Source organism: Haliotis rubra, unplaced genomic scaffold (assembly GCF_003918875.1).
Source record: "Haliotis rubra isolate DU_JTF1 unplaced genomic scaffold, ASM391887v1 Scf266, whole genome shotgun sequence".
Lineage (NCBI taxonomy): Eukaryota > Metazoa > Mollusca > Gastropoda > Lepetellida > Haliotidae > Haliotis > Haliotis rubra.
In genome coordinates, this window is record NW_025766736.1 from 833,937 (window position 1) to 860,387 (window position 26,451).

Sequence of the window (26,451 nt, forward strand, 5' to 3'; positions counted from 1 at the left end):
CGCGACCTTCCGCTCTCCGGGCGGACGCTCTAACCACTACACCACGGAAGCGGTCCGGATGTTCAGAGGGTAGACGTAGTTTGAAGAATGAGTGAAGTTGCAAGACGTTGAAATCTGGAGCATGAGTGATCTTTGGGTGCAAACAGTTGTCACTTAACAGTGCTTAAGAACTAAGGATCTTAGAAATAGATATTAAGAGTGGAGGGGTGGTAAGAAACACAATTTCATTGTAGTCTTAGAGCTCGCTGGAGCTATACCAAGCCCTATAAAATAAGATCTGAATTCAATGAGATTGTTAGAAACCGAAAAGCGCCAGTCGGGTGTGTGGTGTTCCATAACATTCAAAATGACCATCCAGTTAAAACCTTCTTATCATATAGATTGCAAGTCACACTAATCACATATAATGAATATCAACAAATTCTTACAATAATCTGCTTTCTTAGGATAAATTACAGTTGTATTCAGATACGTTTTTCACATACGAGTACTAAAACTTTAAATAATGTGACAATAACATTACATTGCTCATCTTTTAAAGACCCCCCCCCAAAAAAACCCCCAAAACAACAACAAACAAAAAAACCCAAACCAAAACAAAAAAACAAACAACAAAAAACACACACACTGATTTTCATACAAAACCATGTCTGTACAAGTATGGCCCTGGAATGTTTAATGCTGAATTTCTTTAATGAATGTGAACATTCAAAATGTCATTTTGAGTGTCTTACACTATTGAAGGTCAATACCGAGTGTAACTTCCACGTGAGTGTATGACAGCCAGCACTCTCATCCTCATACCCCTGTCAGCTTCCTGATGCTCTGGAGGGGTAGTCTGCGCCATTCCTCGTGTTAAGCAGATTCCAGGTTCTGTAAAGGAGGATCCATTTATTGCACATGACGACCAATCATGTCCCAGAGAGGCTCCAAAGGGTTAAGACCGGGTCTCATTTAATCGTGAGATATGTCAGGGGGGCTTAACTAAGTTCTCTGTGTGAATATATATGATCAATGTGGTGGAAAACTCGCTTAATGTTTTGTTTCACCAGGACAAGCCACTGTAGCCATGGCGCATGACTGCTGCTTTGATCTCATTGAACATCCTCCATTTGTACCTGTTTGTCAGCATCAAATTTCCACCTTTTCCAAAGCTTGACGGAACAACTGTCTTGCATACATTGCACACATGCTGATGTCTGCTGTGGTGAACCTTCCTCACCACCAGGTGAACCTTTCCACAAAAGAAGGATTCAGGTACTCCATCATCTTGTAAACGTGTAAATGTCACTGGGGATCGTGTTGAAATTTGTAACTTCCTTCATTAATGCACCACACCATAATACAGTTTGCCTGGGATTACCACTTCAACAGGTAAAACGTCAAAACTATCATCAATACTTGATACTGAGCAGACTTTTATATGTACATTTAGGCTCTGATCGTTTCGTAACATCTGGTGGTCAGACCCAGTTACTTGTATTTCTCAGAACACGCTCGTGATGTCAATCAACAAACTGTCTGGTCCACGCTGGATTAAAATTACAGAGTAACACCAAATAGCTGGAATAATACTAAGAGCATCATTAAACAACAAACAAACATGTTTAATATCATAACATTTCACTGATCAAATGGCTTGGGAATGGAACAACGTGATACACATATTAGTTGTTTTGCTGGTTTTTTTGTTTTGGGATAAACTAAACCACAACTTCAGAAATGCATTTATGAAACATTGAGAACAGTTATACATGACACACCAGAAGCAACTGGTAACTTGCCTTTCAACCAGAAGTTCTGATACATGAACAGCAAATTACTTATTATTTCCATCCAACATAAAACCTCACTTACCATACACATCTCTTATATATTTGTAAACCAATTCTTATCTAACTGATCACAACATATGTACATAGCAAGGTACTTTTGTAACATTAAGATCAAAACTGATGCACTGTCAAAAAATGGCCTTCATTGAAGCTTGCACTTAATGTGCCTTGACTTGATGGACTGACACCATAGCCCAAAGAAAAAGACTTCAGCCAGATTTGATCATCATCTTGGACCTGTTTCACCATTGGTTTAAGACTAAAGAGACTGGTACTAAGTTCAAAAGACAAATGTTTAAAAGATCTTACACCAGTACGTAAACTGTTTCTCATGTATGATGCCTGGACAATACTCCTGTGCCTCAATCAAATACATGCAGTGGAGCTCTGCTGAAGGGATGAACATATATTCTAGAAGATGGCTTGAGATGTAAATCTGGTAATTCAATGAGCATGGCCTGTTGATGGATTTGGAAAGTATGTCTGGAATCTAAAGAATTGGCTGGAGCTACGAGGGGCTATCAGTACGTTTTGAGCCTAAAATGCTTCTGATATGTGCATGATATAAATAACTGTATGATATTAAAGAATGGTTTATATCATTTACATAAATGTAATAGTTTCCGGTCATGTGACACCAAATCACATGTACCCCTATTGAAACGGCTGAAATGGATAAGTTTGAGTTCAGAGCAGTCAAAATATTTTTGGTCTTTGAGGGCCACCTGGCGAAACACATTGAGGAGCAATTAGGGTCACCAGGGGTATGAGGGGGACTCGAGCTGCTGTCAATCGCTCTTTAATGTGCTTCGTTGAGCAGCCCTATGACCTGAAACTAGAGGTGAGGTGAGGTGAAATTGGGTTTTACGTCGTGCTTGAGAATATTTTGCTCATATGACGACGCTGAAACTAGAGACATGTGCATGTCAATATTATGTTTATATATCAGAAGTATTTTAGGCTCAAAACTTGTTGATAGTCCCTTGTATGTCTCAAGGCTTGTATATTTCATTTATTTAACAGACTGGATTAACAACCTACGATTTCTTATTTCACAATATAAACTTCATTTGGTTCCATCTCAATTCTTTTAACCCTAACAACTGGACTAAAAATTATTCTCTTGAGAAACAGCGTAGCCGCCAATTGCACATCCATGTCATCAGTCTGTATTCTGTCTTCTGTAGAATGCTGAGGAAGACGGAAGGCTCTGCTTCCTGTTTAATTGTAACACTTGGGTCAAGTCCAGATGGTTCAGGTTGTGGTCCATGAGTGTTTCCCTCATCCTCGTAGTCTGTGATTGGTTCCTCCTTGACTTTCACAACACTTTCATTATCAGTTATTTCTGTGCTGCAGGCAGATGTCGAAGCCTTGCAGACATCAGCACATGTACTGTCTGAGAAGGTACGACTTGTTCCAGGTTGTGTGTCAGCTGCATGGGCTTCAATGTGATCTGCAAGTCCATCTGAGCTATTAAACGTGACCTGACACATGTTGCACTCAAAGCACATACCATCTTCTTCTACTTGTGCCTCTTCTTCCTTGTCTGTTGTGTCGAATTGTGCTTCATCCTTCTTGTTCGTTGCGCCTACTTGTGCCTTATCCTTCTTGTGTTGTGCCCACTTGTGCTTCTTCCTTCTTGCCTGTTGTGCTTTCTTGTGCTGCACGTCTCCTATTCAAATATTTGTGTTTAGCATGATAAAGTTTGTGATTTAACAGAAGGTAGGGGCTGGAATAGAGACTGGGGCACTCATCACAATAATATCTTCCGTTCATTAGTTTACATTTGTCCAAGAATTTATGTCCAAACATGTTGAGACAGTATTCATAAGGTGGAGGTTTCGTGGGCTTCACAAACGACTGTCCTTTGATAGCTATTAACGATCTGTACACATGGGTTTCCTTTTTCTTGAACTCACTAGTTTCCAGTTTCTGATTGGGCCTTCCAGTTTGATTCCCAATACTGTCTCCATCAACATCACTGTCACTGGGCGTGGAGTCATCGTCTTCATCCTCACTGTCAGAAGAAACACAACGTTTCATGGGCTTCACAAACGGCTGTCCTTTGACAGATATTAACGATCTGTACACATGGGTTTCCTTTTTCCTAAACTGACTAGTTCCCGGTTTCCTATTCTGATTGGGCCTTCCAGGTTGATTCCCAATACTGTCTCCATCAACATCACTGTCACTGCGTGTGGAGTCATCTTCTTCGTCCTCACTGTCAGAAGAAACACCAAGGACGGTCCTGTCACCTCCAGTAGATGGCTTGCTTTTCTTCCCTGGTTCCATGGCAATTTGTTCAGAAGGTGGCTTGGACTTCACAGCTGTTGACTTCCTATCAGCAGATATTAACATTTTGTACACATGTGTTTCCTGAGGCTTGGCCTTCTGTTTCCCAGTGTTCATCACCTTCAGTTTCTTCATGGGCCCCTTCATGGGCTTCACCACATTCTGAACATCTTCGTCATCATCACCTTCAACATCTTCATTATCACTTTCACACCTGATGTCCCGGACCTTTTTTAGTTTTTTCCCCTGATATTTGATCAGATTTCTCTTGTGGTTTCTCTTGCGGTCTCTGAACACATGTTCGATTTTAGTTTGGGTTGCAACCCCCTGAGTTTGCTGAGAGTCTGTCACCTTACCTCTCGACAATGGTGTCATGTCTTCTGGATGAGTAATCTTGTGACAGAAAAGGATGTAAGGGTTTGGACAACTCTTACCACACATATTGCAAATGTAGCGTCCATTTTCAATCCAGCATCCCTCCAACACTGGCATCTTATGGAAAGCCTCAACCATCTCTTCTTCACTCATTGTATTGAAGGTCTTATGGTCTGATTTTGGCCTACTTCTTTGTGATGGCATATCGCTCCGTTTCTGGCCAGCTCTGTGAGTATGGTTTCCAAACAGAACCAGATTAGAAAAGATTTCTCCGCAAACATTGCAGACAATTTTCGCCCCAAGCATGTGAAATGGTTGTTTGTGTAATTCCACACTTTGCCTCTCTGGTGTCACAGAGATGATATTCTGTTCCAGAGACATGACGAGTGATTCCTGCTGCACCACCCTCTGTTTCAGGGACTGTGAATCTGACAAACAAGAGTTATACAGAGGTTACTAATAGGGACAGAAATTGGCACAGGATACAGATACCATGTGAGACATTGTACACAAACCAGTTGAATTTCAGTTCTTTTTAAGAGGTCCCAGTGTCAAAATCACATTTGAGCAATAGGGGTGGTTGGTTTGTTGTTTAATGCCTCACTCAGCAATATTCCAGCTATATGGAGGTGGTCTGTAAATAATCGAGGTCTGGACCAGACAATCCAGTGATCAACAGCATGAGCATCGATCTACGCAACTGGGATATTATGACATGTGTCAACTAAGTCGGCGAGCCTGACCACCCAATCCCGTGCCTCTTACGACAAGCATGGGTTACTGAAGATCCGTTCTAACCCAGATTTTCACAGGTATTGGGCACGAAATCTGAGCATTCTTGTCAATTCTTGTCAACGATGATTTAGGTTACATACTGTTGAAGTTCCCCAGGATTTTGAACATTTCATAGAAATATTTTCACTTAAACAATTAAATAAAAAGAATTAATTAGTGATAAATAGAACCACAGCTTATTACTTGCACAAGTATGTCAAATGACTTGCAGGAAAATAGATATCACCCCAAGATCTAAGGAATAGTTCTTAAATGTGCAAAAAACTGAGTGACATTGTTATGATAAACAAGAAGACAAAGTCATCAATATCCCCCGCAATGGCAAAATACTCTTCATGATTATGTCTACGAGTTATGATTATGTCAAATATTTAGGTGTGTATATAGAAAAGTGGAAGGAGAGTATTGAAAGGTTTTTAAAGTTCTGCTCCAGAAAGCAGCACTATCACCAATTTCAGTCAAACTTGTTGCCATGGAAATGCCAAAAATATTTTATTCAGAATTCCCAAACACCAGTACACAAAGATCTATCCATGTGCCACCTGTCTCGAGTACCACCAGGCCTTGTTGGCAGACCAAACATATTTTATTCTTCCAAAACTACCAAAAGGCACCAGTACACCACCAGATCCAAGTATTGGTGAAGAAACATTCTGCTCCAGAAAGCAGCACTATCACCAATTTCAGTCTAAGTCAAACTTGTTGCCAAAATGCCAAAAAAATATTTTATTCGGTTTTAGAGTTCTGCTCGAAAAGAGCACAACCACAATTTCAGTCAAAGCTGAAGTTGTTGCCATGGAAACGCCAAAAATATTTTATTAAGAATTCCAAAACTACCAAAAGGCACCAGTACACCACCAGATCCAAGTTTGGTGAAGAAATATTGAACGGTTTTAGAGTTCTGCTCCGGAAAAGACAAATGTGCACGGACGGACGGACGGACGGAGTCCATTTTAATACCCCCCCACAAAACGCGTTGCGGGGGATAACAAGAAGACAAAGTCATCAATATCCCCTGCAATGGCAAAATACTCTTCATGAATATGTCTACGAGTTTCTGATCATGTCAAATGTTTTGGTGTGTATATAGAAAAGTAGAAGGAGAGTATTGAAAAGGTTTAAAAGTTCTGCTCCAGAAAGGAGCACTACCACCAGTTTCAGTCTAAGTCAAACTTGTTGGCATGGAAATGCAAAGATATTTTATTCAGAATTCCAAAACTACCAAAAGCACCAGTACACCACCAGAGGTATGTATGTGCCAAGTTTGGTGAAGAAACATTGAACGGTTTTACAGTTCTGCTCAGGAAAAGAGCAATACCACCAATTTCAGTCTAAGTCAAACTTGTTGGCATGGAAATGCCAAAAAATATTTTATTCAGAATACCAAAAGGCACCAGTACACCACTAGATGTATGTATGTGCCAAGTTTGGTGAAGAAACATTGAACGGTTTTAGAGTTCTGCTCCGGAAAAGAGCACAACCACCAATTTCAGTCTAAGTCAAACTTGTTGCCCTGGAAACGCCAAAAATATTTTATTCATAATTCCAAAACTACCAAAAGGCACCAGTACACCACAAGATCTATGTATGGGCCAATGTTGGTGAAGAAATAGTGAACGGTTTTAGAGTTTCGCTCCGGAAAAGAGCACAACCACCAATTTCAGTCAAAGTCAAACTTGTTGCCATGGAAACGCCAAAAATATTTTATTCAGAATTCCAAAACTACCAAAAGGCACCAGTACACCACCAGATGTATGTATGTGCCAAGTTTGGTGAAGAAACATTGAACGGTTTTAGAGTTCTGCTCCAGAAAAGAGCACAACCACCAATTTCAGTCTAAGTCGAACTTGTTGCTATGGAAACGCCAAAAATATTTTATTCAAAATTCCAAAACTACCAAAAGGCACCAGTACACCACAAGATCTATGTATGGGCCAAGTTTGGTGAAGAAATAGTGAACGGTTTTAGAGTTCTGCTCCGGAAAAGAGCACTACCACTAATTTCAGTCTAAGTCAAACTTGTTGCCATGGAAACGCCAAAAATATTTTATTCAGAATTCCAAAACTACCAAAAGGCACCAGTACACCACCAGATCTATGTATGTGCCAAGTTTGGTGAAGAAATAGTGAACGGTTTTAGAGTTCTGCTCCGGAAAAGAGCACTACCACTAATTTCAGTCTAAGTCAAACTTGTTGCCATGGAAACGCCAAAAATATTTTATTCAGAATTCCAAAACTACCAAAAGGCACCAGTACACCACCAGATCAATGTATGTGCCAAGTTTGGTGAAGAAACATTGAACGCTTTTAGAGTTCTGCTCCGGAAAAGACAAATGTGCGGACGGACGGACTGACGGACGCACTCCATTTTAATACCCCCCGCAAAACGTGTTGTTGGGTATAATAAACACTGACTTACAAGTTGACATCAAATGGTTCTGACCAAAAGGGCAAACTCTTACAGACACCTCCACACACTCTGGTGCAGTGATGACAACAACACAACAACATCAGCACAACAACACTGCCGCAGGCTAATTTGCTTATCATGTGACCAGACTTTTCTCGTTTATAAACAAACGCGCATATTCGTAAATAAGAAGAGATTGGCCTGCGCAAGCTTTTCGCTACGCTCTTCATAATGTTTTATATTGTCACATAAATATTCTTCTACAACTGCGACAGTAAGGTTTATGACATATTCATATATCAAATGGGCTGCATCGTTTGCTCTCTGTCGGCTTCGATGACAGCACATGGAGCCATACAACCCATGTAAACAAGAGTCATCAGAAGATGACATATCCCCCCGGCCCCCACATCTTTGAAAGAACAAATCATCTGACAGTTACTTAAAGTCCAGCTTGATTTTAGACTAAGTGCAAATCGTTTCCATGGAAATCATGAAAAAAATAAATGACAAAAATCTGCAAATAGCAAAAGGCACCACTTTGGGATCTGCCTCACATATCTGCCAAGTTTTGCTGAAAGATATTAAGAAGTTTTCGCGTTGTGCTCCGGAAACAAAACCCATCCCTTCCTTTTGGGATTAAGTCCGAATCGTTTCCATGGAGTCCGGGAAAAATAAAAATGCCAAAAATCTGAAAATAGCAAAAGGCACAACTTTAGGATCTGTTTGATATATCTATCAAGTTTTGTTGAAAAATATTATACGGTTTTTGAGTTGTGCTCCGGAAACGAAAGCAATCCTTACTTTTTGAGACTAAGTCCAAAATGTTTCCATGGAAACCAAGAAAAATAAAAATGCCAAAAATCGGCAAATAGCAAAAGGCACCACTTAAGGTTCTGTTTCATACATCTACCAAGTTTTGTTGAAAAATGTTGAACGGTTCTTGAGTTATGCTCCGGAAACGAAGCCCACCCCTCACTTTTGGGACTAAGTCCGAATCGTTTCCATGGAAACCGGGAAAAATAAAAATGCCAAAAATCTGCAAATAGCAAAAGGCACAACTTAAGGTTCTGTTTGATATATCTACAAAGTCTTGTTGAAAAATATTGAACGGTTCTTGAGTTATGCTCTGGAAACGAAGCCCACCCCTCACTTTTGGGACTAAGTCCGAATCGTTTCCATGGAAACCGGGAAAAATAAAAATGCCAAAAATCTGCAAATAGCAAAAGGCACCACTTAAGGTTCTGTTTGATATATCTACCAAGTCTTGTTGAAAAATATTGAACGGTTCTTGAGTTATGCTCTGGAAACGAAGCCCACCCTCACTTTTGGGACTAAGTCCGAATCGTTTCCATGGCAACCGGGAAAATAAAAATGCCAAAATCTGCAAATAGCAAAAGGCACAACTTTAGGATGTGTTTGATATATCTACCAAGTTTTGTTGAAAAATATTGAATGGTTCTTGAGTTATGCTCCGAAAAGCGAAAGCAATCCCTACTTTTGAGACTAAGTTCAAAATGTTTCCATGGAAACCGGAAAAATAAAAATGCCAAAAATCGGCAAATAGCAAAGGCACCACTTTAGGATCTGTTTCATACATCTACCAAGTTTTGTTGAAAAATATTGAACGGTTCTTGAGTTATGCTCCGAAACGTTTTGGGACTAAGTCCAAATCGTTTCCATGGAAACCGGAAAAAATAAAATGCCAAAAATCTGTGAAATGCAAAAGGCACCACTTTAGGATCTGTTTGATATATCTACCAAGTTTTGTTGAAAAATATTGAACGGTTCTTGAGTTATGCTCCGGAAACGAAGCCCACCCCTCACTTTTGGGACTAAGTCCAAAACGTTTCCATGGAAACCGAGAAAAATAAAAATGACAATTATCTGTAAATAGCAAAAGGCACCACCTTAGGTTATTTTTGACATATCTACCAATTTTGGTTAAAAAATATCGAACGGTCTTTGAGTTATGGTCCGGAAACAAAATGATTACGGACGGACGGACGGACGAGGCGACGACTATATCCCACCGCATTATATGCCGGTGGGATAACAAAGGAGTGCTACACAAATCGAAATAGTGTTACATGTTTTAGGATATTTTCTCAGTGAAACTAAACCATTGTATCAAAGATGTTTAATTTGATGTAAAGACTCATAAAAAATTAAAGAGTTAAGAAATATGTTCATTATATTGAATGGACTGTGTAAGATGTGACGAATTGTCACAACTTTCTGGCCTGTGGCAGAGGTACTGTTCTGGTCACATGGAACTCTGGGTGGGAGAGTGACATCTCCTAGGATGTTACTTCCAGTGCCACTGTTAACAGGTAGGCAGAGGAGTTCAAGAGGGCCTTGAAGATTACCCAATATCAGAAGGGCCTTCAACTACCACAGCTAAGAAAAATGTTGCTGATATTTTGCTCATCACTTGTCACATGACCAATACAGCAGGCATTTCTTTTGAGAGATGTGAAAACATTCCAAGTAATGAACTTGCCATGACAAAGGTTTCAGCAGGCGGGATTCCAAAGCTCCAGACTTCTGAACAGGAGCTCTCCTGGTTCATTAACATTAGTTCAAAGCAAACCAAACAGATTTTGTGGGTGATCTGTGACCATGGATGCATCTCAGGTCATCCATTACATGACAAAGCCTTCCCAATAAGGCAAAGCCTGTTCCATCAGCAGATGAAGATTAACCTTTAATGGCCAATTCTATGCTCATCTGCTTATGAGTGAGAACATCAAGGCTCAAGTGAGACCGGTTACTCTCTGGCATTAATTTTAGTATTCCCAGAAATTATTGAGAAAGTTGTTTTGGCAAATATCTAATACATGTATGTAAACTATACGAGTTCTACTGTAATGAATATGTTGAGATATGATTCTCTTACAGCCTAAGTGTTTTTTCAGTACTTTGCGAGACCTCCTTGCCCTGCAATACATGACCAAATGCACCTAGGTACACTACTGATTGACATTCGACCACTTCTTTCTTCATATCCTCAATATTTCTAAGTCCTTTTTGGTTATTCTGTCCTTCATTAGTCCCCACACATCCTCAATAGGGCTAAGATCTGGGCTGAAGCTGGGCCAGTCTAAAACTTGAACATTTTTGTCCGACAACCACTGTTTTGTGTAGCCCACTGTGTGTTTTGGGTCGTTATCATACTGGAAAATCCAACTGTTGTCATACAGTGTCGGGCCGTTGGAATGAAATGATCAACTTTCATCAGAAATTTATCTTTATCTCAATCTTGATCTGTGTAAGCCCTACACAGGTTTAAACGTTTTTCTTTTTGTGCATCTTTCATTGATGGCGAGGGAAGTCTTTGTAATTCTTGTCTAAGGGTTTCATTACATACCTGTGGACTTCCTCTATTAATCATCTCATTTCTGATATTCTCAATGCTTTTCAATTTTCCCCTACTCACAATCTGACCAAGTTGCTGGTGATCTGTCGTACTGAACTTCCTTGGCCTCTCCGTCTTGTGCTCAATCCCAACTCCTGACTGAATATTCTTCAAAGTTCTGTATACTGTAGACAGAGAAATGTCATGTCTACCAGCTAACTCTTTTGCATTAGTCATACCCCTTTCAAAATCATCTAGAACCAGCTTTCTTTTCTCTTCTGCAGTCGAATCTGCCATGTCAACAAAAGAAGCCATCTGTTACACCAAGGGAGATAACTATTGATGTAGTAGGGTTCATTCTTAAGCCTACAAGAGTTGCCATACTGAGTAACTTACTACATAATGTACCACCTATTTTAAAATTCTTTTTATTATCAGTATTAGGAAACAAAGATTTTCTCAATAATTTCTGTGAAAAGCATATATGTATTCTGCAGTTTGTATTTTGTATATATCCTTGTTACAAAAAGACCACAATAAATAAATTATTTGAATAACATTTTTACTTTTATTTTCACATGATGCATTTGTGTACATTAATTGTTGATGAATGTGAATGACAGTGAAAGTTTGGTTTGACAATGAGTACTGTTTATTTAATAAAGGACGAAAATATTCACAGCAGTTTGTTTATATGTAGGTACTTAGGACACAATAATTATGTCAGGTGGGTTGTTGCAATATGGGTGGGGATGGAAATCAAACTCAAAATGACCTAATTATCAATAAAGAGTAAAGTATGACAGGGCTCTAATAATTTGGCCAAGCTCAATCTTGTTGGATATTTCATTCTTTAAACACATGGGAATAACAATAACACTATATCTCAAATTTCTTATTTTACAATATAAACTTCATTTGGTTCCAACTTAATTCTTTTAAGTCTAACAACTGGGTTAAAATTAGTTCTCTTGAGAAAAAGCATGTAATCCGCATGAGTCTGCACCCTGTTTTCTGTGGAATGCTGAGGAAGATCCGAAAGTTCTGGTTCTTGTTTGATGCTAATACTTGGGTCAAATCCAGATGATTCACGATGAGGTTCCATGATGTTTGGCTCATCCTCATAGTCTGTGATTGGTTCCTGTTTACCTTTCACAGCAATGGTATCATCAGCTATTTCTGTGCTGCAGGCAGATGTTGAAGCCCTGCTGACATCATCAAGAGCACTGTCTGAGAAAGTACCATCTTGTGTATCAGTTGTATGGGCTTCAATGTGATCTGCAAGCCCGTCCATGGTGTCAAATTTGACCTGACATAAGTTGCACTCAAAGCACATACGGTCTTCTTCTTCCTCATCTGTTGGGCCAACCTGTGCACCACAAGTCTTAGTTATGGTATATAAGTGCTTCTCATGATAAAGTTTGTGATTCAACAAAAGGTAAGGGTTAGAATAGACTTTAGGACATTCATCACAATAATATTTTCCATTTAGTATCTTACAATTGTGCAGGAAATTCTGTCCAAATACATGTTCAAATAGAGAACTTTTTAGTTTCTCATTCATGTTACTGTTCTGCTTTTCTTTCACCTCAGTATCATGCGACATTTTATGTGTGAAAAGCAGATAAGGGTTGTCACATATTGCTGGGCAGATATCACACTGATACTTGCCATTGACCATTTTACATTCATTCAACCCTGGTAGGCTATAGAATACCAACTGAGAATTTGCACTTTCAGCGTCTCCTGCTGTGGAATCGATGACCTGGTTCTCAAGAACCTCTTTGTGGGTCAGTCTGTGAGTGAACAGAAGGTAGGGGTTCTCATATGTTCTATTACACTTGTCACACCTAAATTTACTCGGAGTCTCCACTACACAGTCCTTTAATCCAGGCAGGGAGTGGAAAGCTTTCATCTTTTTGTCATCGTCCAAATCTGTGAACAATAATCCCTTCTCACATCCTGGGTTAGTCATTTGTGTCTGTCTCCTTCTGTCTCCTTCTCTGTTAACAGGCTCCTTTTTCGCAAACGGATCCACCCTGATGATGTGTTGTGAAAGCAGCGACTGTGACTTCACAATTGTTGACCTCCCTTTACCTGCTCTGTAAAGTTTGCAGTAGGTTTTTTTACTTTTTGCCAAATTGCTCCCAGTGTTCATTTCCTCCTGTTTCTTTGGAGGCATCCATGGCACTTGCTTCAGACCCTTAACCTTATCACCATCATCATCACTGTCGTTAACAAATCTGATGGGCGTGGAGCCGTGTGCTTTATCCTTGCTGTCCTGTGGTACCTTGAGGACCGTCTTCGTCACATCACCCCTCACATCATCAGAGTCATCTGAACAGCTACCTCTTCTTTCTTTAAACACATCCGGGATGATCACATTATGCTTACAGGTGTTACCTTTGACCTGATTTCTGCCCAATGACTTATTTTTGGTCTGGGTTCCAACTACGCTAGGTTCTTTCTTCATTGGGGTCATGCCCTCTGGGTGGACAATCTTATGACTAAAGAGGATGTAAGGGTTTGGAAAACCTTTCCCACACATATTACAATGGTACTGTCCTTGCGTATACCAGCATCCTTCCAGCTCCTTCATCTTATGGAAAGCCTCCATCATCTCTTCTTCACTCATCGTGTTGAAGGTCTTATGGTCGGATTTTGGACCACTTTTACGCGACGGCATATTGTTGGCTTTCTGGTCTTCTCCATGAGTGTGGTTTTCAAACAGAATCAGATTTGGAAAGTGTCCTCCGCAACCACTGCAGACAATTTTCCCCCTGTCCATGTGAAAAGATCGCTTGTGTAGCTCCACACTTTGCCTCTGTGGTGTCACAGTGATGATTTGGGGTAGCAAAGACATGATGAGTCAATCTGGCCGCACCAACCTCTATTTCAGTGACTGTGGATCTGACAAACAAGAGCGAAAGTCATTTAATGTCACAGTCTGAAAATATTCCAGCCATATCTGGCAGCCTGTAAATAATCAGATCTGGAACAGGCACTCGGATGGTGGACAGCATGAGCTACAGTTCACAGCCAGGTCACATGTTGTGAACACCTGATACCAATTACGATGTCGTCTTACAGTAAACATACAGAAACAGCTCCAAATAAGTGGCATATTTGACAAAATAGGCACAATAAAACATCATCATCCAATATATCATTGCTTGCACACAAATACACATGAGAAAAACATGGAAACACCAAAATAAGTTCACAACCTCGAGGGATACATGCTGTCAGGGGAGTGAGTGAGTTTAGTTTTATGACTGCTTTTACTTTAGCAATAATCCAGCAATATCACAGTGGGACACCAGAAATGGGCTTCACACATTCTACCCATACAGGGAATCGAACCAGGGTTGTCGGCGTGATGAGCAAATGCTTTAACCACTAGGCTACCCTGCCACCACTGTCAGGGAAGGGACATACAGGCTTTTCACAGGGTGCATCACAGCCAATGCTCCAGCGGTTTGTTCACAACACATGTATCTTTCTGACATACTGTACATTCACACAGATTCCGAATACATAACTACATATCTGCCATTTCACTTAGTTTGTAAAACTTGAAGTCAATGATACCTGAACAGAGTTGGTAATTTGAAGCATTGGTAATAAGAAACATTGTTCATTTCAGAAACTCATTGACACACATGCAAGATTACCTTGGATGTATTCCAATTGACTTCTCATCAAAATGTATGAAATTTGTATCCCCATCTGTCAGGCTGGCCAAAGTGAAATTAACTGCCTGCTTCATAACCAATCAGAAACAAATTATATACTTAATTTATTCAAGTATATATCAGTTTTTACTGACATGTATTTACTGATCAAACACAGGCATCATGTTACTTGACCTTAACTGCTGAAAAGAGCAATATCTGACCAAGTGTGTTAACATGTGTTTGTTGATATCTGCATTTGCTGAAGGGATATGATATATTTTGTTTGTCCATTATACTCTTAATTATTTTCCCAAAATACTGAGTCCCCTAGAGGGGAGCACATTTTCATGGGTGTGCACTAGATTCAAGAAAATATGATCTGTGCAACTGGGATAAGATGACATGTGTCGATGAAGTCAGCGAGTCTGACCACCCAATCACGTTAGTCGGCTCTTACAACAAGCATGGGTTACTGAAGACTGATTCTAACCCGGATGTTCACGAGTAAATACATAAAGAATACCTTCCAGAGGTGCAGTCAATAATACTTAGTAAGTAAATACTCACTGGCTGAAAGATTTATCTTATTCAAATAATACGTCATTATCAGCTCATCCATATAGTCAGAGATGCGAAAGTCTTGAGGGACAAATTCTTTTCATATTCTCTATACATCTGGAAGATCATTATCAAAATCCTAGGAAATGTCTGGAAATAGTGGACTATTCACTGTATGTTGACTTTGTACGAAAAAAAAAAGTGAAATAAAAAATAAAGTTCAAACACAAAACATTGGAGAAAATTATAATTATTATTATTATGCTAATATTTGTTTAGCGCTAATATCCAGCTCAGTTCCCCAAAAGCTCTTAAATGTTCTGTACAACAACTGAAGTGGTTCAAGAAGCTGATAATGCAATACCATCTTCAATGACTGAACATGATGAAAAACAAACGTAAAAGTATTACTACATGACAGCAGGAATTAGTAAGTAAAACTTGCATATGGCTGCCTTAAAAAATCAAGATGCATCAATCAATCAGATGCATGGCTCATAGGCCTAAAAAACAATGTTGTGGTTCCGACTACCTGACCGACCCTTGAATTCTGGAGCCAACCCTATTTTTTTAAGCAGACTGAATAAAGTAAGGTTTTGAGATACCATTGTTTTTTCCCCGCACCGACAGATATCGGTCATTCTGATAGAAAAAGTCAACATGATGGCCGCAAGCTTGATTGAATAAACAATTACACATTGATACATGTGTTATTAGTTTGTACTTTCCTTCTAAAAAATATATGTAAAATAAAATAAAAATAAAACTTCCTACCTAGGCTGTTTCATCACAAGGCATTGTCACTACATGATATGGTTCTCTTGAAAACCTTCACAGGCTCCCACCTGGTGCTACTAAACAATGAAAAAAATGTTTTAAAAAAATTGATAAAACCGACCCACCTACCCTATTTTTGAAAAGCATGTAATAGGAAACAGACATATTTTTTTTCTTGGCCCTACCTACACTAAATTTTAAAGAGATGTAATCGGAAACACAACATTTTTTTTATTTGTCCATATTAAGAACATCATCTTAATATACAGTTGGAAACACTCACTATCAGTCTACCAAGTCTGACGGTGACCCCAATGATTATCGTGACTGCTACTGCAACAAGAAAAGATTACTTGAGGCCAATTCTCACCATTGTAGAGTTGCATCCAAACAATGACAACAAAGGTACAGTGATTTGGAAGAGATATTTTCTTTGGCAAGTTTGTTTCAGACATTTTTACACAATGTGCCACTGATAATTGCAATGGATCTTAAAATCAACATAAGTACAATCTGTATAAACAGCATAGCAAATGCTTGGTGTTACCTGGCAACTGGTTCAAATAAAATGTAATCATGTAATATGTGAGGTGAGGTGAGGTGAAATTGGGTTTAACGTCGTGCTTGAGAATGTTTTGCTCATATGACGATTTGCATGCATGTGTATGTGTATACCATGCCACAGTGAAGCATGAATACCCCTCTCAGACACATTATACTGACTCTGAGCCGACCAGTCCTTGTTGTACCCATTAATGCCGAGCGCCAGGCAGGGACCAACGAGTACCATATTTTAACGTCTTTTGGTATGACGCGGTCGGGGATCGAACCCGCGACCTACTGCTCTCGGGGCGGAAGCTCTAACCACTACACCACGGAGGCGGTTCATGTAATATGTAAAACTTGGCGATAATTGGTCTTTGGCATGAACTGGCCACCGGCAAACACTGTGAGCAAGGCTGATGGCATGATGATGAAATTAGATTGCAGTTAGTCAACGTAAACTTGTGGTTAATGTTAAGAAAACAGTGTGCATGCATAACTTATTTGCTTGTCATTTTTTCTGTAATCGTTTTTTGATGAAAAACCTCTTTTATGAAAATATATATAAATGAAAACAAACATGGGATTTATTAATTTTTTTCATAGATACAAATTTTGCTTTTTAGGCCCCACTCAGCATTATTCCAGCTATATGGCGGTGGTCTGTAAATAATCTAGTCTGGACCAGACAATCCAGTGATCAACAGCATGAGCATCGATCGATAGTCACCTTTTGTGGCAAGCATGGGTTGCTGAAGACCTATTCTACCCCGGATCTATGTAAGTATGTATGTATATATGTATGTAGTTGTTTATTTCAGTAAATCAGGCCACAGGCCCATTTTACAATGCGTAGACTGGCAAAGATGTTGATGTTGCGCCACCAGTACATGTTGCAAGTGTAACAAGTCATATCTGGTACAATATACATGTAAATATAAAATAGGTAGGTTATGTAATGGACAATTGCTTGCATGTATGTATATGTATGTATGTATGTAGATATGTATGTATGTTTTTCCCCCATCGTTAAAATTTAGGGGGGATACGGGCAGAAGTCTGGTAAGAGTTCCGCCTGTAACCTGCTTTAAATGTATTCTATTTATTAGGAATATTTCGATGGTTTAGCGTTTAGGGTTTGGGCTAGGACTAGGCTTTTCATAAAAAAACCCCACATCAATTCTAAGGCATAGAATGATAAAAATGGGGGTTACGAGCGAAAATCTTTCCGGAAGTCTTACCAATAAAAAATAACTATAACATTTCTTAAACGCAATATTGAACAGCCTGGTTGCCACTGGCACTGGTTCGTCTTCATGAGGGAAAGCTTACCGCCATAAGTTTCACGCACAATCTGGATCATTACTGGCTTAAACACCAATGTGATTCATTCAGGCGAGCTGTCAGTCTCTTATTGGTGTGTTTATTTAATAAATTACGATCACTACAGTATCGTGTCTCACCTGATATGGCAGAAACAACAACAAATCCCCACAAAGTCAAATACAGCCTCTTTCCTCCATGTTGTCGCGCTTCCGTATTGGGGATTCCTCTGGGACAAGACGATTCTCAAGGCTGAGGGGTGGTGATTTGTGGCAGATTATTGATGCCGCCGATGAAAGATGTAGCGTCGGTGAAAGGTCAATCAACTCTGTCAGTTATAACACTTAAAGGTGTTTCAATGATAAAATAAGGTTATCAGAGATAGTAGCCGAGTAAAGCAGATGGTAAACGTCACCATACCCAATACGTATCCCTGCGGTATATAGACTCGTCCATGACTCTTCACAGCTGAGAAGGTCAGTCAGATCTGACGTCACGTATGTGACAAAATGGCGGCAGATTTGGCATTTTTGTGAAGTCTGGACTCAATAATTCACAGGAAAAACGACCAAATCGATGGAGTTTATCATTTTTCGAAATGGCCGAGCCAAAAAGATTGGAGTTTAAGACGATTACACCAACACAAAAGCCGAAGAAGAAATTGTCGTACCCAGCAGCAGATCGTTTCTCGCTGACACTAACTGATTCGACCGAGACGACTTGCCCTGAGTTTTCCTATACCGAATTAGTGAAAAATGCTGTGGTAAGTTCATCTAAACTACACCAAAATGTCGCAAGTTATAGTGAATTCTCTCTCCTTTCGATTGGTATGTTGTACTATATGCATCTACCTTTAATATTACACGTTTCGTAGGGAATTCCGTGCCTCCCCTGTCATGTTGTTAGTCGACATTTTCGATCCCTGTTCATGAATTGGATGATAAAATGTGCTTGAAAATGGCCGAACCTCGGCTAGTAGGAGCGATAATGTTCTCAAGTTGCATAGAAAACAGGCAGATACTATGCTTCGCCATTTTGAACCATCAACCCTCAACTACGACAGTCTGGGAAAATTTTACAACTTAACGCTCTCCCACACCCCCTTCACCGGTCATACTGTCACTTTTATAACAGCATCGGTATATGCTCAATCCTAACTTTTGGACGAGTCAAATTTTGAAACGTATTTTCATCGAGATGTGCGTATTTTTATTGAAAAATTGTTAAATTGTGAAGCTAAGCATTACCCACAGGCCATGTTATTTGTCGACTGCCATGTTGGGCCGAGCTAGGACACGCGTGCACATTTCGTCTGCCAAGGCTGGGGTTGGCAGGTTGGGAGATTTTCATACATTATGCAGCGCTACTTTTAGGCGGAAACAGGCATAACATGTTTTTGATCAACTTTATTATTTGTGTTCGGGAAGAATTGGAGATAAGGGAGCAGACATGTACATTTTGGTTAACTGACATCACGTGATAATATTTTGTGTTGAAAGTTAAATTTTCTTTCTAAAGTTGTAAACTTCGCTACATGGAGCTGCATGTCGTTCGATGAGTATTGGATTATATTAGCCATGTCAAGCTCTGATGTCGGGGTTTAGGGTATGTATATTCTCAGGAGGTCTGAACTGTTTCTGTAATTACATATTTGAGAATGACTGATAAATCTATTTTCTGTTATCATTATGCAAATTAGATCGATCGTTGAGTTTTGCCCACGTGAGGAGACTAAGTAGGTCAAGTGCTATTTTTAGCACAGTTGTCTATGCATTGATACCGACGCTTCCTTGTGTTGAAAACAATGCGCTCGCGTACGCTATTGATGATGGTTGATTTTCACGATCTTTTGTAAGTAAGTTATTGATTTTATTGATTGATTATTGGGTGATTGGGTGAACTTGACAGCGGAAGGTCATATGATGGGCCGTTTTGCGCATGTGGTGTGAGTTTGTGTTAGCGGGCGGGTCTGGGAGCAGTGTGTTGGGGGTTTGACTGCGCTGGGGGTGTCTACGCGTGATAGATGTGAGCGCGCACGGCTGCCCCAGGGTAGCGGGTGGGTTAGCATGCGCGTCATTCACGCTGGAGCGCACATGCACGCGCGTTATAATGCACGTGCGGAAAAGTGGAAATTACAGATTTTGGCGTATTTTTGATTGCAGATGTGTTTCGATTCATATTTTCAAAGGAATGCAAACGCTTTTGTTACGATTTTCAAGTATTTTTGTCACTTATATTATATTGTTTTGAAGAGAGAAAGTCCTGTCTAAAGGGGGAACTTCACAACAGATCTGATTGAAACATTTTATCTAAATGTTACACAGTATGAATAACATGTTTTATTGGGCAAAGAATATGTTAGTCATATTTTTAACAACACACATTTGTTCATAAAACAAATAAGGAGTCTAAATGATTTTACCCCAAAACACACAATTAAAATTTACCTTCTCAAATTAAAGGTTTTCCAGGTAAGGAGCTATATTTATTTAATCATCAATCATAAGATTGGAACTGTCTTCCTTGAAGACGGCTAAAGATTTCTAGGTTAACAGTCAATGTCCAGTTATTTGATTTGTGATCGGGTATTCTGACAACTTTTTTAGCTGTCAAATGTATGTAGTAACGTGTATGTTATATTCAAATTGGATAATGCTAGTTTTCTTTTGTTGTGGGTGTGTAATTTTACTCCCATGGGTATTTTTACACCAATGAGTGGACGTTTTGTTAAACAGTTCTGATTGAAATGATGTTACAGATGTGTACTTTGAACCCATTCAGTATACTGCCCAACAGTGTCTGATGTGTCACCTGAACTCTCAAGAGCTACATAAGCCTTTAAGTAATTTACAATAAGCAGGATATGACATACATCCATGCATAATTCACTTGATTAGAATTTGTGAATGTTAGCTTGACATTGCTTTGTTAAAAGGGCACTGAGCAAGAAATATGCAGTGAATTTTAATGTTGTCACCAAGCTGGCTGTTAAACATCAGGATAATGTTAACAGCATTTTCTGTGATAGTCCCAGGTTTGGTCAGTTTAGGGGAGGCAACTCCATCACTGCCTCTTGGATATTCAAAGCCTCATGAGGGTAGACATTGGGACCCAGTTATTTTTACCTGCTGGAACGTGTTTTAATGGGATTGTAACTTGTGAACTTGTCCCATACTGGCATCCACAGGAGAATTTACATGGGTGAGATTGACATCGCTACAATGAATTAGGCCTACCTTTAGAATACAGCACCACAAACTTTAAAAATACGTCATAATACCGTTTTACGTAATGTAATGTGATTTTGTTTGAAAGCACGTTCTCGAAACAATGCCCTATGACGCCTGCATGGCAACACGGTTGTCTGGCTCAGCGAGTGCATATAAGCTCCGCTCACTGGTGTTTCATCTCTACAAGCTATGTCATTGCATAAGCCCAACAATGTTGAGAGTTTCCAGTAGTTGTATACCGGCAGATGCGCAATTTTTGCAAGCACCAGTTTGAAATATTTTTCTTTTTTCACTAATACGCTCATATTTATTTGTATTACGGGGTGCTGAGGTGTTATGTTTTGTGTATTATTGAATTTTGTATTTTTTAAATTTAGCGAGAATGCGTTACATCGGTCTATATTATATAAATTCGATTATTCGCAATTTTGGTCAATGTAATTATTTAAATTATGTAAATATATTTTATATTTCGGTTTCTAAGTAACTATTAAGTCTAAATGATTTACCAATGTGAACTGACATACATATATATATATATTTCATTCAGTAATTTGCACCATTACATAGAAACGTTTTTTATTTGTATTTTATTTTTCGAAGTGGTAAAAATGCACTGGACATGTCAGTCATGTTTGTGCCGGTTCGGTCAATGCATTTTATTTATTAGGATTATTTCAAGGGGTTAGGGCTGAGGGTTAAGGATTTAGGGTTAGGCACCTAATCCAATATAGTTGGTCCGGTGTAATACGTGAGTACCATTTGTTGTTTTTTCCTTTTTGCATTTTAATACTTTTTTTTCACACAAAACGGGAAACCAAAAACGTCGAAAGTACACTATGAAATGGTTTAATGTAGAAATTTTGGGCTAATGGAAATTACTGCATCCGAAGAGACACACTCAGAGGCCCAGATAAGCTGCGTATCTGGGTAAAATACGCATATAAAATTTGAAATTATGCATTGAAAAATAATTGTTGCGTACCAATTACACATTTAAAATGTTAGATTCGCAAAAAGTTTAAAACAAATGCGTACGGAATATATTTATAAAAATCGCTTGCATAATGAAAAAGACATTGATTGCTAACAAGTTGTACTGTTAGTATAGGACAAGTGCTGTACTGTCCATTTAGGATGACTGAGGGACTTTTTATGAACTCATTTCAGGGTTCGAAATACGCCATATATTAGCATGCCATGGCACAGTAAATATTGAAATGGCACGGATAAAAAAGGTTCTTGGTGCCCTTAAGGCACACCTAAAGTTTTAGAGACATAACTCACCTCTAGTCCTTTAATCCCCAAAAACAAAACACTTACCCAATGACAAACACAGGCAAAAACATTTATTGACTTTATCGCCCAGGAAATCACTGGAATTATGATGGATGATATAAAAAAATGTGGTTGTTTTTCCATTTAGAGTGATGGGAGTACTGATAGTTCGAGTAATGAGGAGGTAATTGTGTATGATTGATATATTGAACAAGTGAACCTGTCACAAAATTCTTCAAATTATCATCATCATTGCTACAGTCATTTATTCTGAAAAAGATGTGGGCACACTTGATTTCTGAAAGGCACACTTAAAATCTTTGCCTGGTGCCCTAAGGCACACTTAGAAAAAAATGTATTTCTATCCCTGCATTTCCATTATATTTAAGTTGGTTTTGATTAGGTATCACATAGTCATGAGGCAGAACATAGCTGCTTGGTAAACTTACTCAGTCACATAATACTTAGGTGAGTAAAATGACTGAAATACGCACATGTTTGAAAGCAGTGGGTAACGGAAAATAAAATACCCACTCAACATTCATAATACCCACTCCAAAAAATACAGTGGATACAGTACCCACATGAGCTAAATCTTATCTGGAGCTGTGCACACTAAATACCTACAGTGCATCAGGACTAGTTATCTGTGTCAGTAAAAAATTTCACCCATCAGTCATGACTACTGTCTACATGACCACTGATTCATTCCAGGCTCTGAAGTCATTATCTGAACATACACTACTGGCTGCCAAACAGTTATCGCAGTGTCACAGTTATTGCCAATACAATCTGTATCACATGTGCGCAGTTCAGGGCACTAACACTTTTGTTATTTCTTCCCACGGTATTTGACAACAATGAAGGACAGCAAAAGAAAATTCTTCACAGTAAGTAACATCAGAGAAAAATTAAAGATAAAGTTATGAACCCTATAAATTTTAAAGTTAGTCGCGAGGGGATGTATCACAATCTTTATATTAGCAAGTTCAAGTTACTTTATGATATGAATATATATTATTTCACAAATGAAATGAGAAAATCTGAAATGGCGACAACTGTTACAGTTAATAGTGAGGAAACACCTATTTGTACTGCGATGATTCCCTTCTGCCACGTTGTATAAATACTCCTCAGTCGACGACATTGAACAGGCTGGACACATCGGTGAATAGCTAATTAAGTATTGTAATTAATTGTTTCATTAATTTAACGAACAGTGGAGTACATTTGTAAATTACGCTGAAATTTGGTGATAACTGCAGGGGTGGAAATACCCCATTGCCCGACGTCTGAGTCCAGTGTTTTTTTCTGTCGGACAAGCACATTTGTATATTACACTGTACCGGTGGTATAGTGGAAAAATTATGTTGTTTATTTAAAAAATCAGCAAAAAAACGGTTGGTATAGTGGAAAAATTATCAGGGCAAGTGACTTTACATGTGCCACTGTACCGGAGTACACTATCAATTTTAAAGTTATTTCCACCCCTGAACTGTTCAGCAGCCAGCACACTACAGCACACTACACTGTTTCAGTACTTGACAGGTCCCTCATATTACCGACAAAGACCCGTAAAATTTATTGATGGGGACCGCTGGACCCCCACTATTATAAGTCAAGGTAAAACCTTGCATGATGTATCTCTGCCACCAAAGCTGTACTTTATCACTTTACAAACTGAAGGGGCGGTGGGTTAACCTAGTGGTTAAAACGCTCGTCACACGAAGACCCGGGTTCGATTCCCCTCATGGGTACAATGTGTGAAGCCCATTTCTGGTGTCCCCTGCCGTGATATTGCTGGAATATTGCTAAAAGCAGCATAAAACCAGACTCACAACAAACTGAAAAAGTCAGAAGTATTATAAACCAAATCTCTTCCTAGTGTCTTGGATGTCTGACATATCAACACACATCAATAAATGTTTATGACTTCTTGTCAGGTCTTTTGGTTTTAAACATTTATAGATTCATGGTGATATATTTTATTTTTAATTTTTTTGGTTATAAAATGTTTGATTGTCTGTGCCTATCATTTTTGAGACTTCATGTCTAAACTTGTGTTGTAGTATAATTTGTGTCATATGGGGACTATTATTGACTGAGGGTACTATTCCAAATAGACCTTTACACTGACTTCAGATTAGTGTTTGAGGGACAGACATTTTATTTATGACATTCAGAAAAGTGCTTCAAAATAATAATAGGGCGGTGGGGTAGCCTAATGGTTAAAAGCGTTATGACATCCCCACATGGGCACAATGTGTGAAGCCCATTTCTGGTGTCCCCCGCCGTGATGTTGCTGGAATATTGCTAAAAACGGCGTAAAACCAAACTCAGTCAGTCAGTCAGTCAGTCAAAATAATAATAAAATAATTTGCATTCTGAAGGATACGTTATACCAAATTCTTGCCAAGAAATGTAAAGTTCATTTAATTCAAGTAGTTAGTAAACATCACAGTACAGTACACTACATGATCTTAATACTTTCCAGGACCCTCATATCTCCTGTGAGGACCCACGAAGTTAGTAATTAACTTTTAACGCCACACTCAGCAGTATTCCAGCTGTATGGTGGCGGTCTGTAAAAACATTTTCATGTCATTTTTGTTAATGAAAAACCTCTTTCACGAAAATATAAATTAAAAAAAATTATAATGGATTTATTTAGTTTTTTGATTGATTGGTTTTTGTTAATGCCGCACTCGGCAGTATTCCAGCTATATGGTGTTGGTCTGTAAATAATTGAGTCTGGACCAGACAATCCAGTGATCAACAGCATGAGCATCGATCTACGCAATTAGGATACGATGACATGTGTCAGGCAAGTCAGCGAGCCTGACCACTGATTCTGTTAGTCGCATGGGTTACTGAAGACCAATTCTATATGGAGTTGGTTTTGAACTTTTATCCCAAACAGGGCTTGTGTTAATTTTCGAACCCTGAAATTATTTAGAATCTGCAATCGAGTTTCAGCACACCACAGTTATTTGTCAGAACACTGATACAGTGGCAGAGATGCCAACGTCTACGATTTTATCGTAGTCGCTCCTAATTTTATCCTCAAACTACGCCAATACGATAGCACTAGAAATTCTACGAAATTTGAAGAAAATTCATTAAAATTTGGATATCTAGACAGAAACATATTTTCGTTGATTAAATACATTTTCGCTAAAAAGAGACAACAACAAGAAATGTAATGCTGATGATTTGGAAATCTGCATTTGTAGGTATGTGAAATTAAAGATTCACTCTTGATTTGTGGCATAATATCTTTCTCAGAATCCATTGTGATTTTAAGTATTTAGTTGACTACTAATTTTATGGTGAAACTACTAAATAGCTAATGTTGACCCTTGAAACTACTATTTGCAACACTTTGGGGTTGGCATGTCTGCAGAGGTCATGATATACTAAGTGTGTTACTGTAATTTTGCAGATGATAGTGTCAAGCATATGCTGAATCACATCTGCGTTAATGTAAATGAATATGTTTGAGTCACATTACTTCCAAAGGCACTGAAAGAAGGACTGGTAAAGCCCTCATTTTAGATGTCACAGATGTCATGTTCTGAGCTACAAAATGGAGCCAAGATGACCTAATCTTAACATTCCTGACTTCGGATCTGCTAAGATCCAGGTTAGAATTGATTTTCTGCTACCCAACCAGGATGGACAGACTTGGTTGACGCATGTCCCAGTTGAGTTTGAATCAATCAATCAATCAATCAATCATACAATCAATCAATCTTGCTGTGTCATTAAGTCAGAGTTTCAGTGTCTAACTTCAGCCAGCTAATACACAGGTAAATCGGCAGTGCTATCAGTCTAATGACTCACAATACATATTTTTTAAGAAAAGCTGGTTAGTTGCAATAAAGTTTTGTGTATTGTGTCGCATTCCAGATGATCTGTAAATCACATGTTACTTATGAAAACGGGCATGGATGGCCAAGCTGTGACAAAGATTCGGAATTTGCTGTGCAGACTGCAGAGTA

The 26,451-nt window shown here is 38.9% G+C and overlaps 2 protein-coding genes across 3 annotated transcripts in view; one reads left to right on the forward strand and one right to left on the reverse strand.

Moving 5' to 3' along the window:
* Nucleotides 1-1,586: 1,586 nt before the first annotated feature.
* LOC124280378 lies at nt 1,587-18,150 on the reverse strand. Its single transcript, XM_046716286.1, has 3 exons — nt 18,083-18,150; nt 4,240-4,930; nt 1,587-4,155 (listed from the first exon to the last, which is right to left on the reverse strand). Exons 2-3 carry the CDS (start codon nt 4,881-4,883, stop codon nt 3,435-3,437), a joined length of 1,365 nt encoding a protein of 454 aa, XP_046572242.1. The 5' UTR covers nt 4,884-4,930; nt 18,083-18,150; the 3' UTR covers nt 1,587-3,434.
* Nucleotides 18,151-18,426: 276 nt separating this feature from the next.
* Nucleotides 18,427-26,451, forward strand: part of LOC124280380 (ubinuclein-1-like) — a 31,337-nt gene continuing 23,312 nt past the window's right edge. For both annotated transcript variants that reach the window (XM_046716287.1, XM_046716288.1), the window contains exon 1: nt 18,427-18,705. In XM_046716287.1, coding sequence (XP_046572243.1) covers nt 18,541-18,705 — 165 coding nt within the window. In that variant the 5' untranslated portion in view covers nt 18,427-18,540. The remainder of the gene's footprint in view (nt 18,706-26,451) is intronic.

What these genes read in the sequence shown, in the direction of transcription:
- LOC124280378 (XM_046716286.1), bottom strand. Translation starts at nt 4,883, where the DNA reads ATGTCTCTGGAACAGAATATCATCTCTGTGACACCAGAGAGGCAAAGT. An exon ending in AAGAAACTGAAGGTGATGAA is followed by an intron (nt 4,156 to 4,239) that starts CACTGGGAAACA and finishes AACAGCTGTGAA; the next exon opens with GTCCAAGCCACCTTCTGAAC.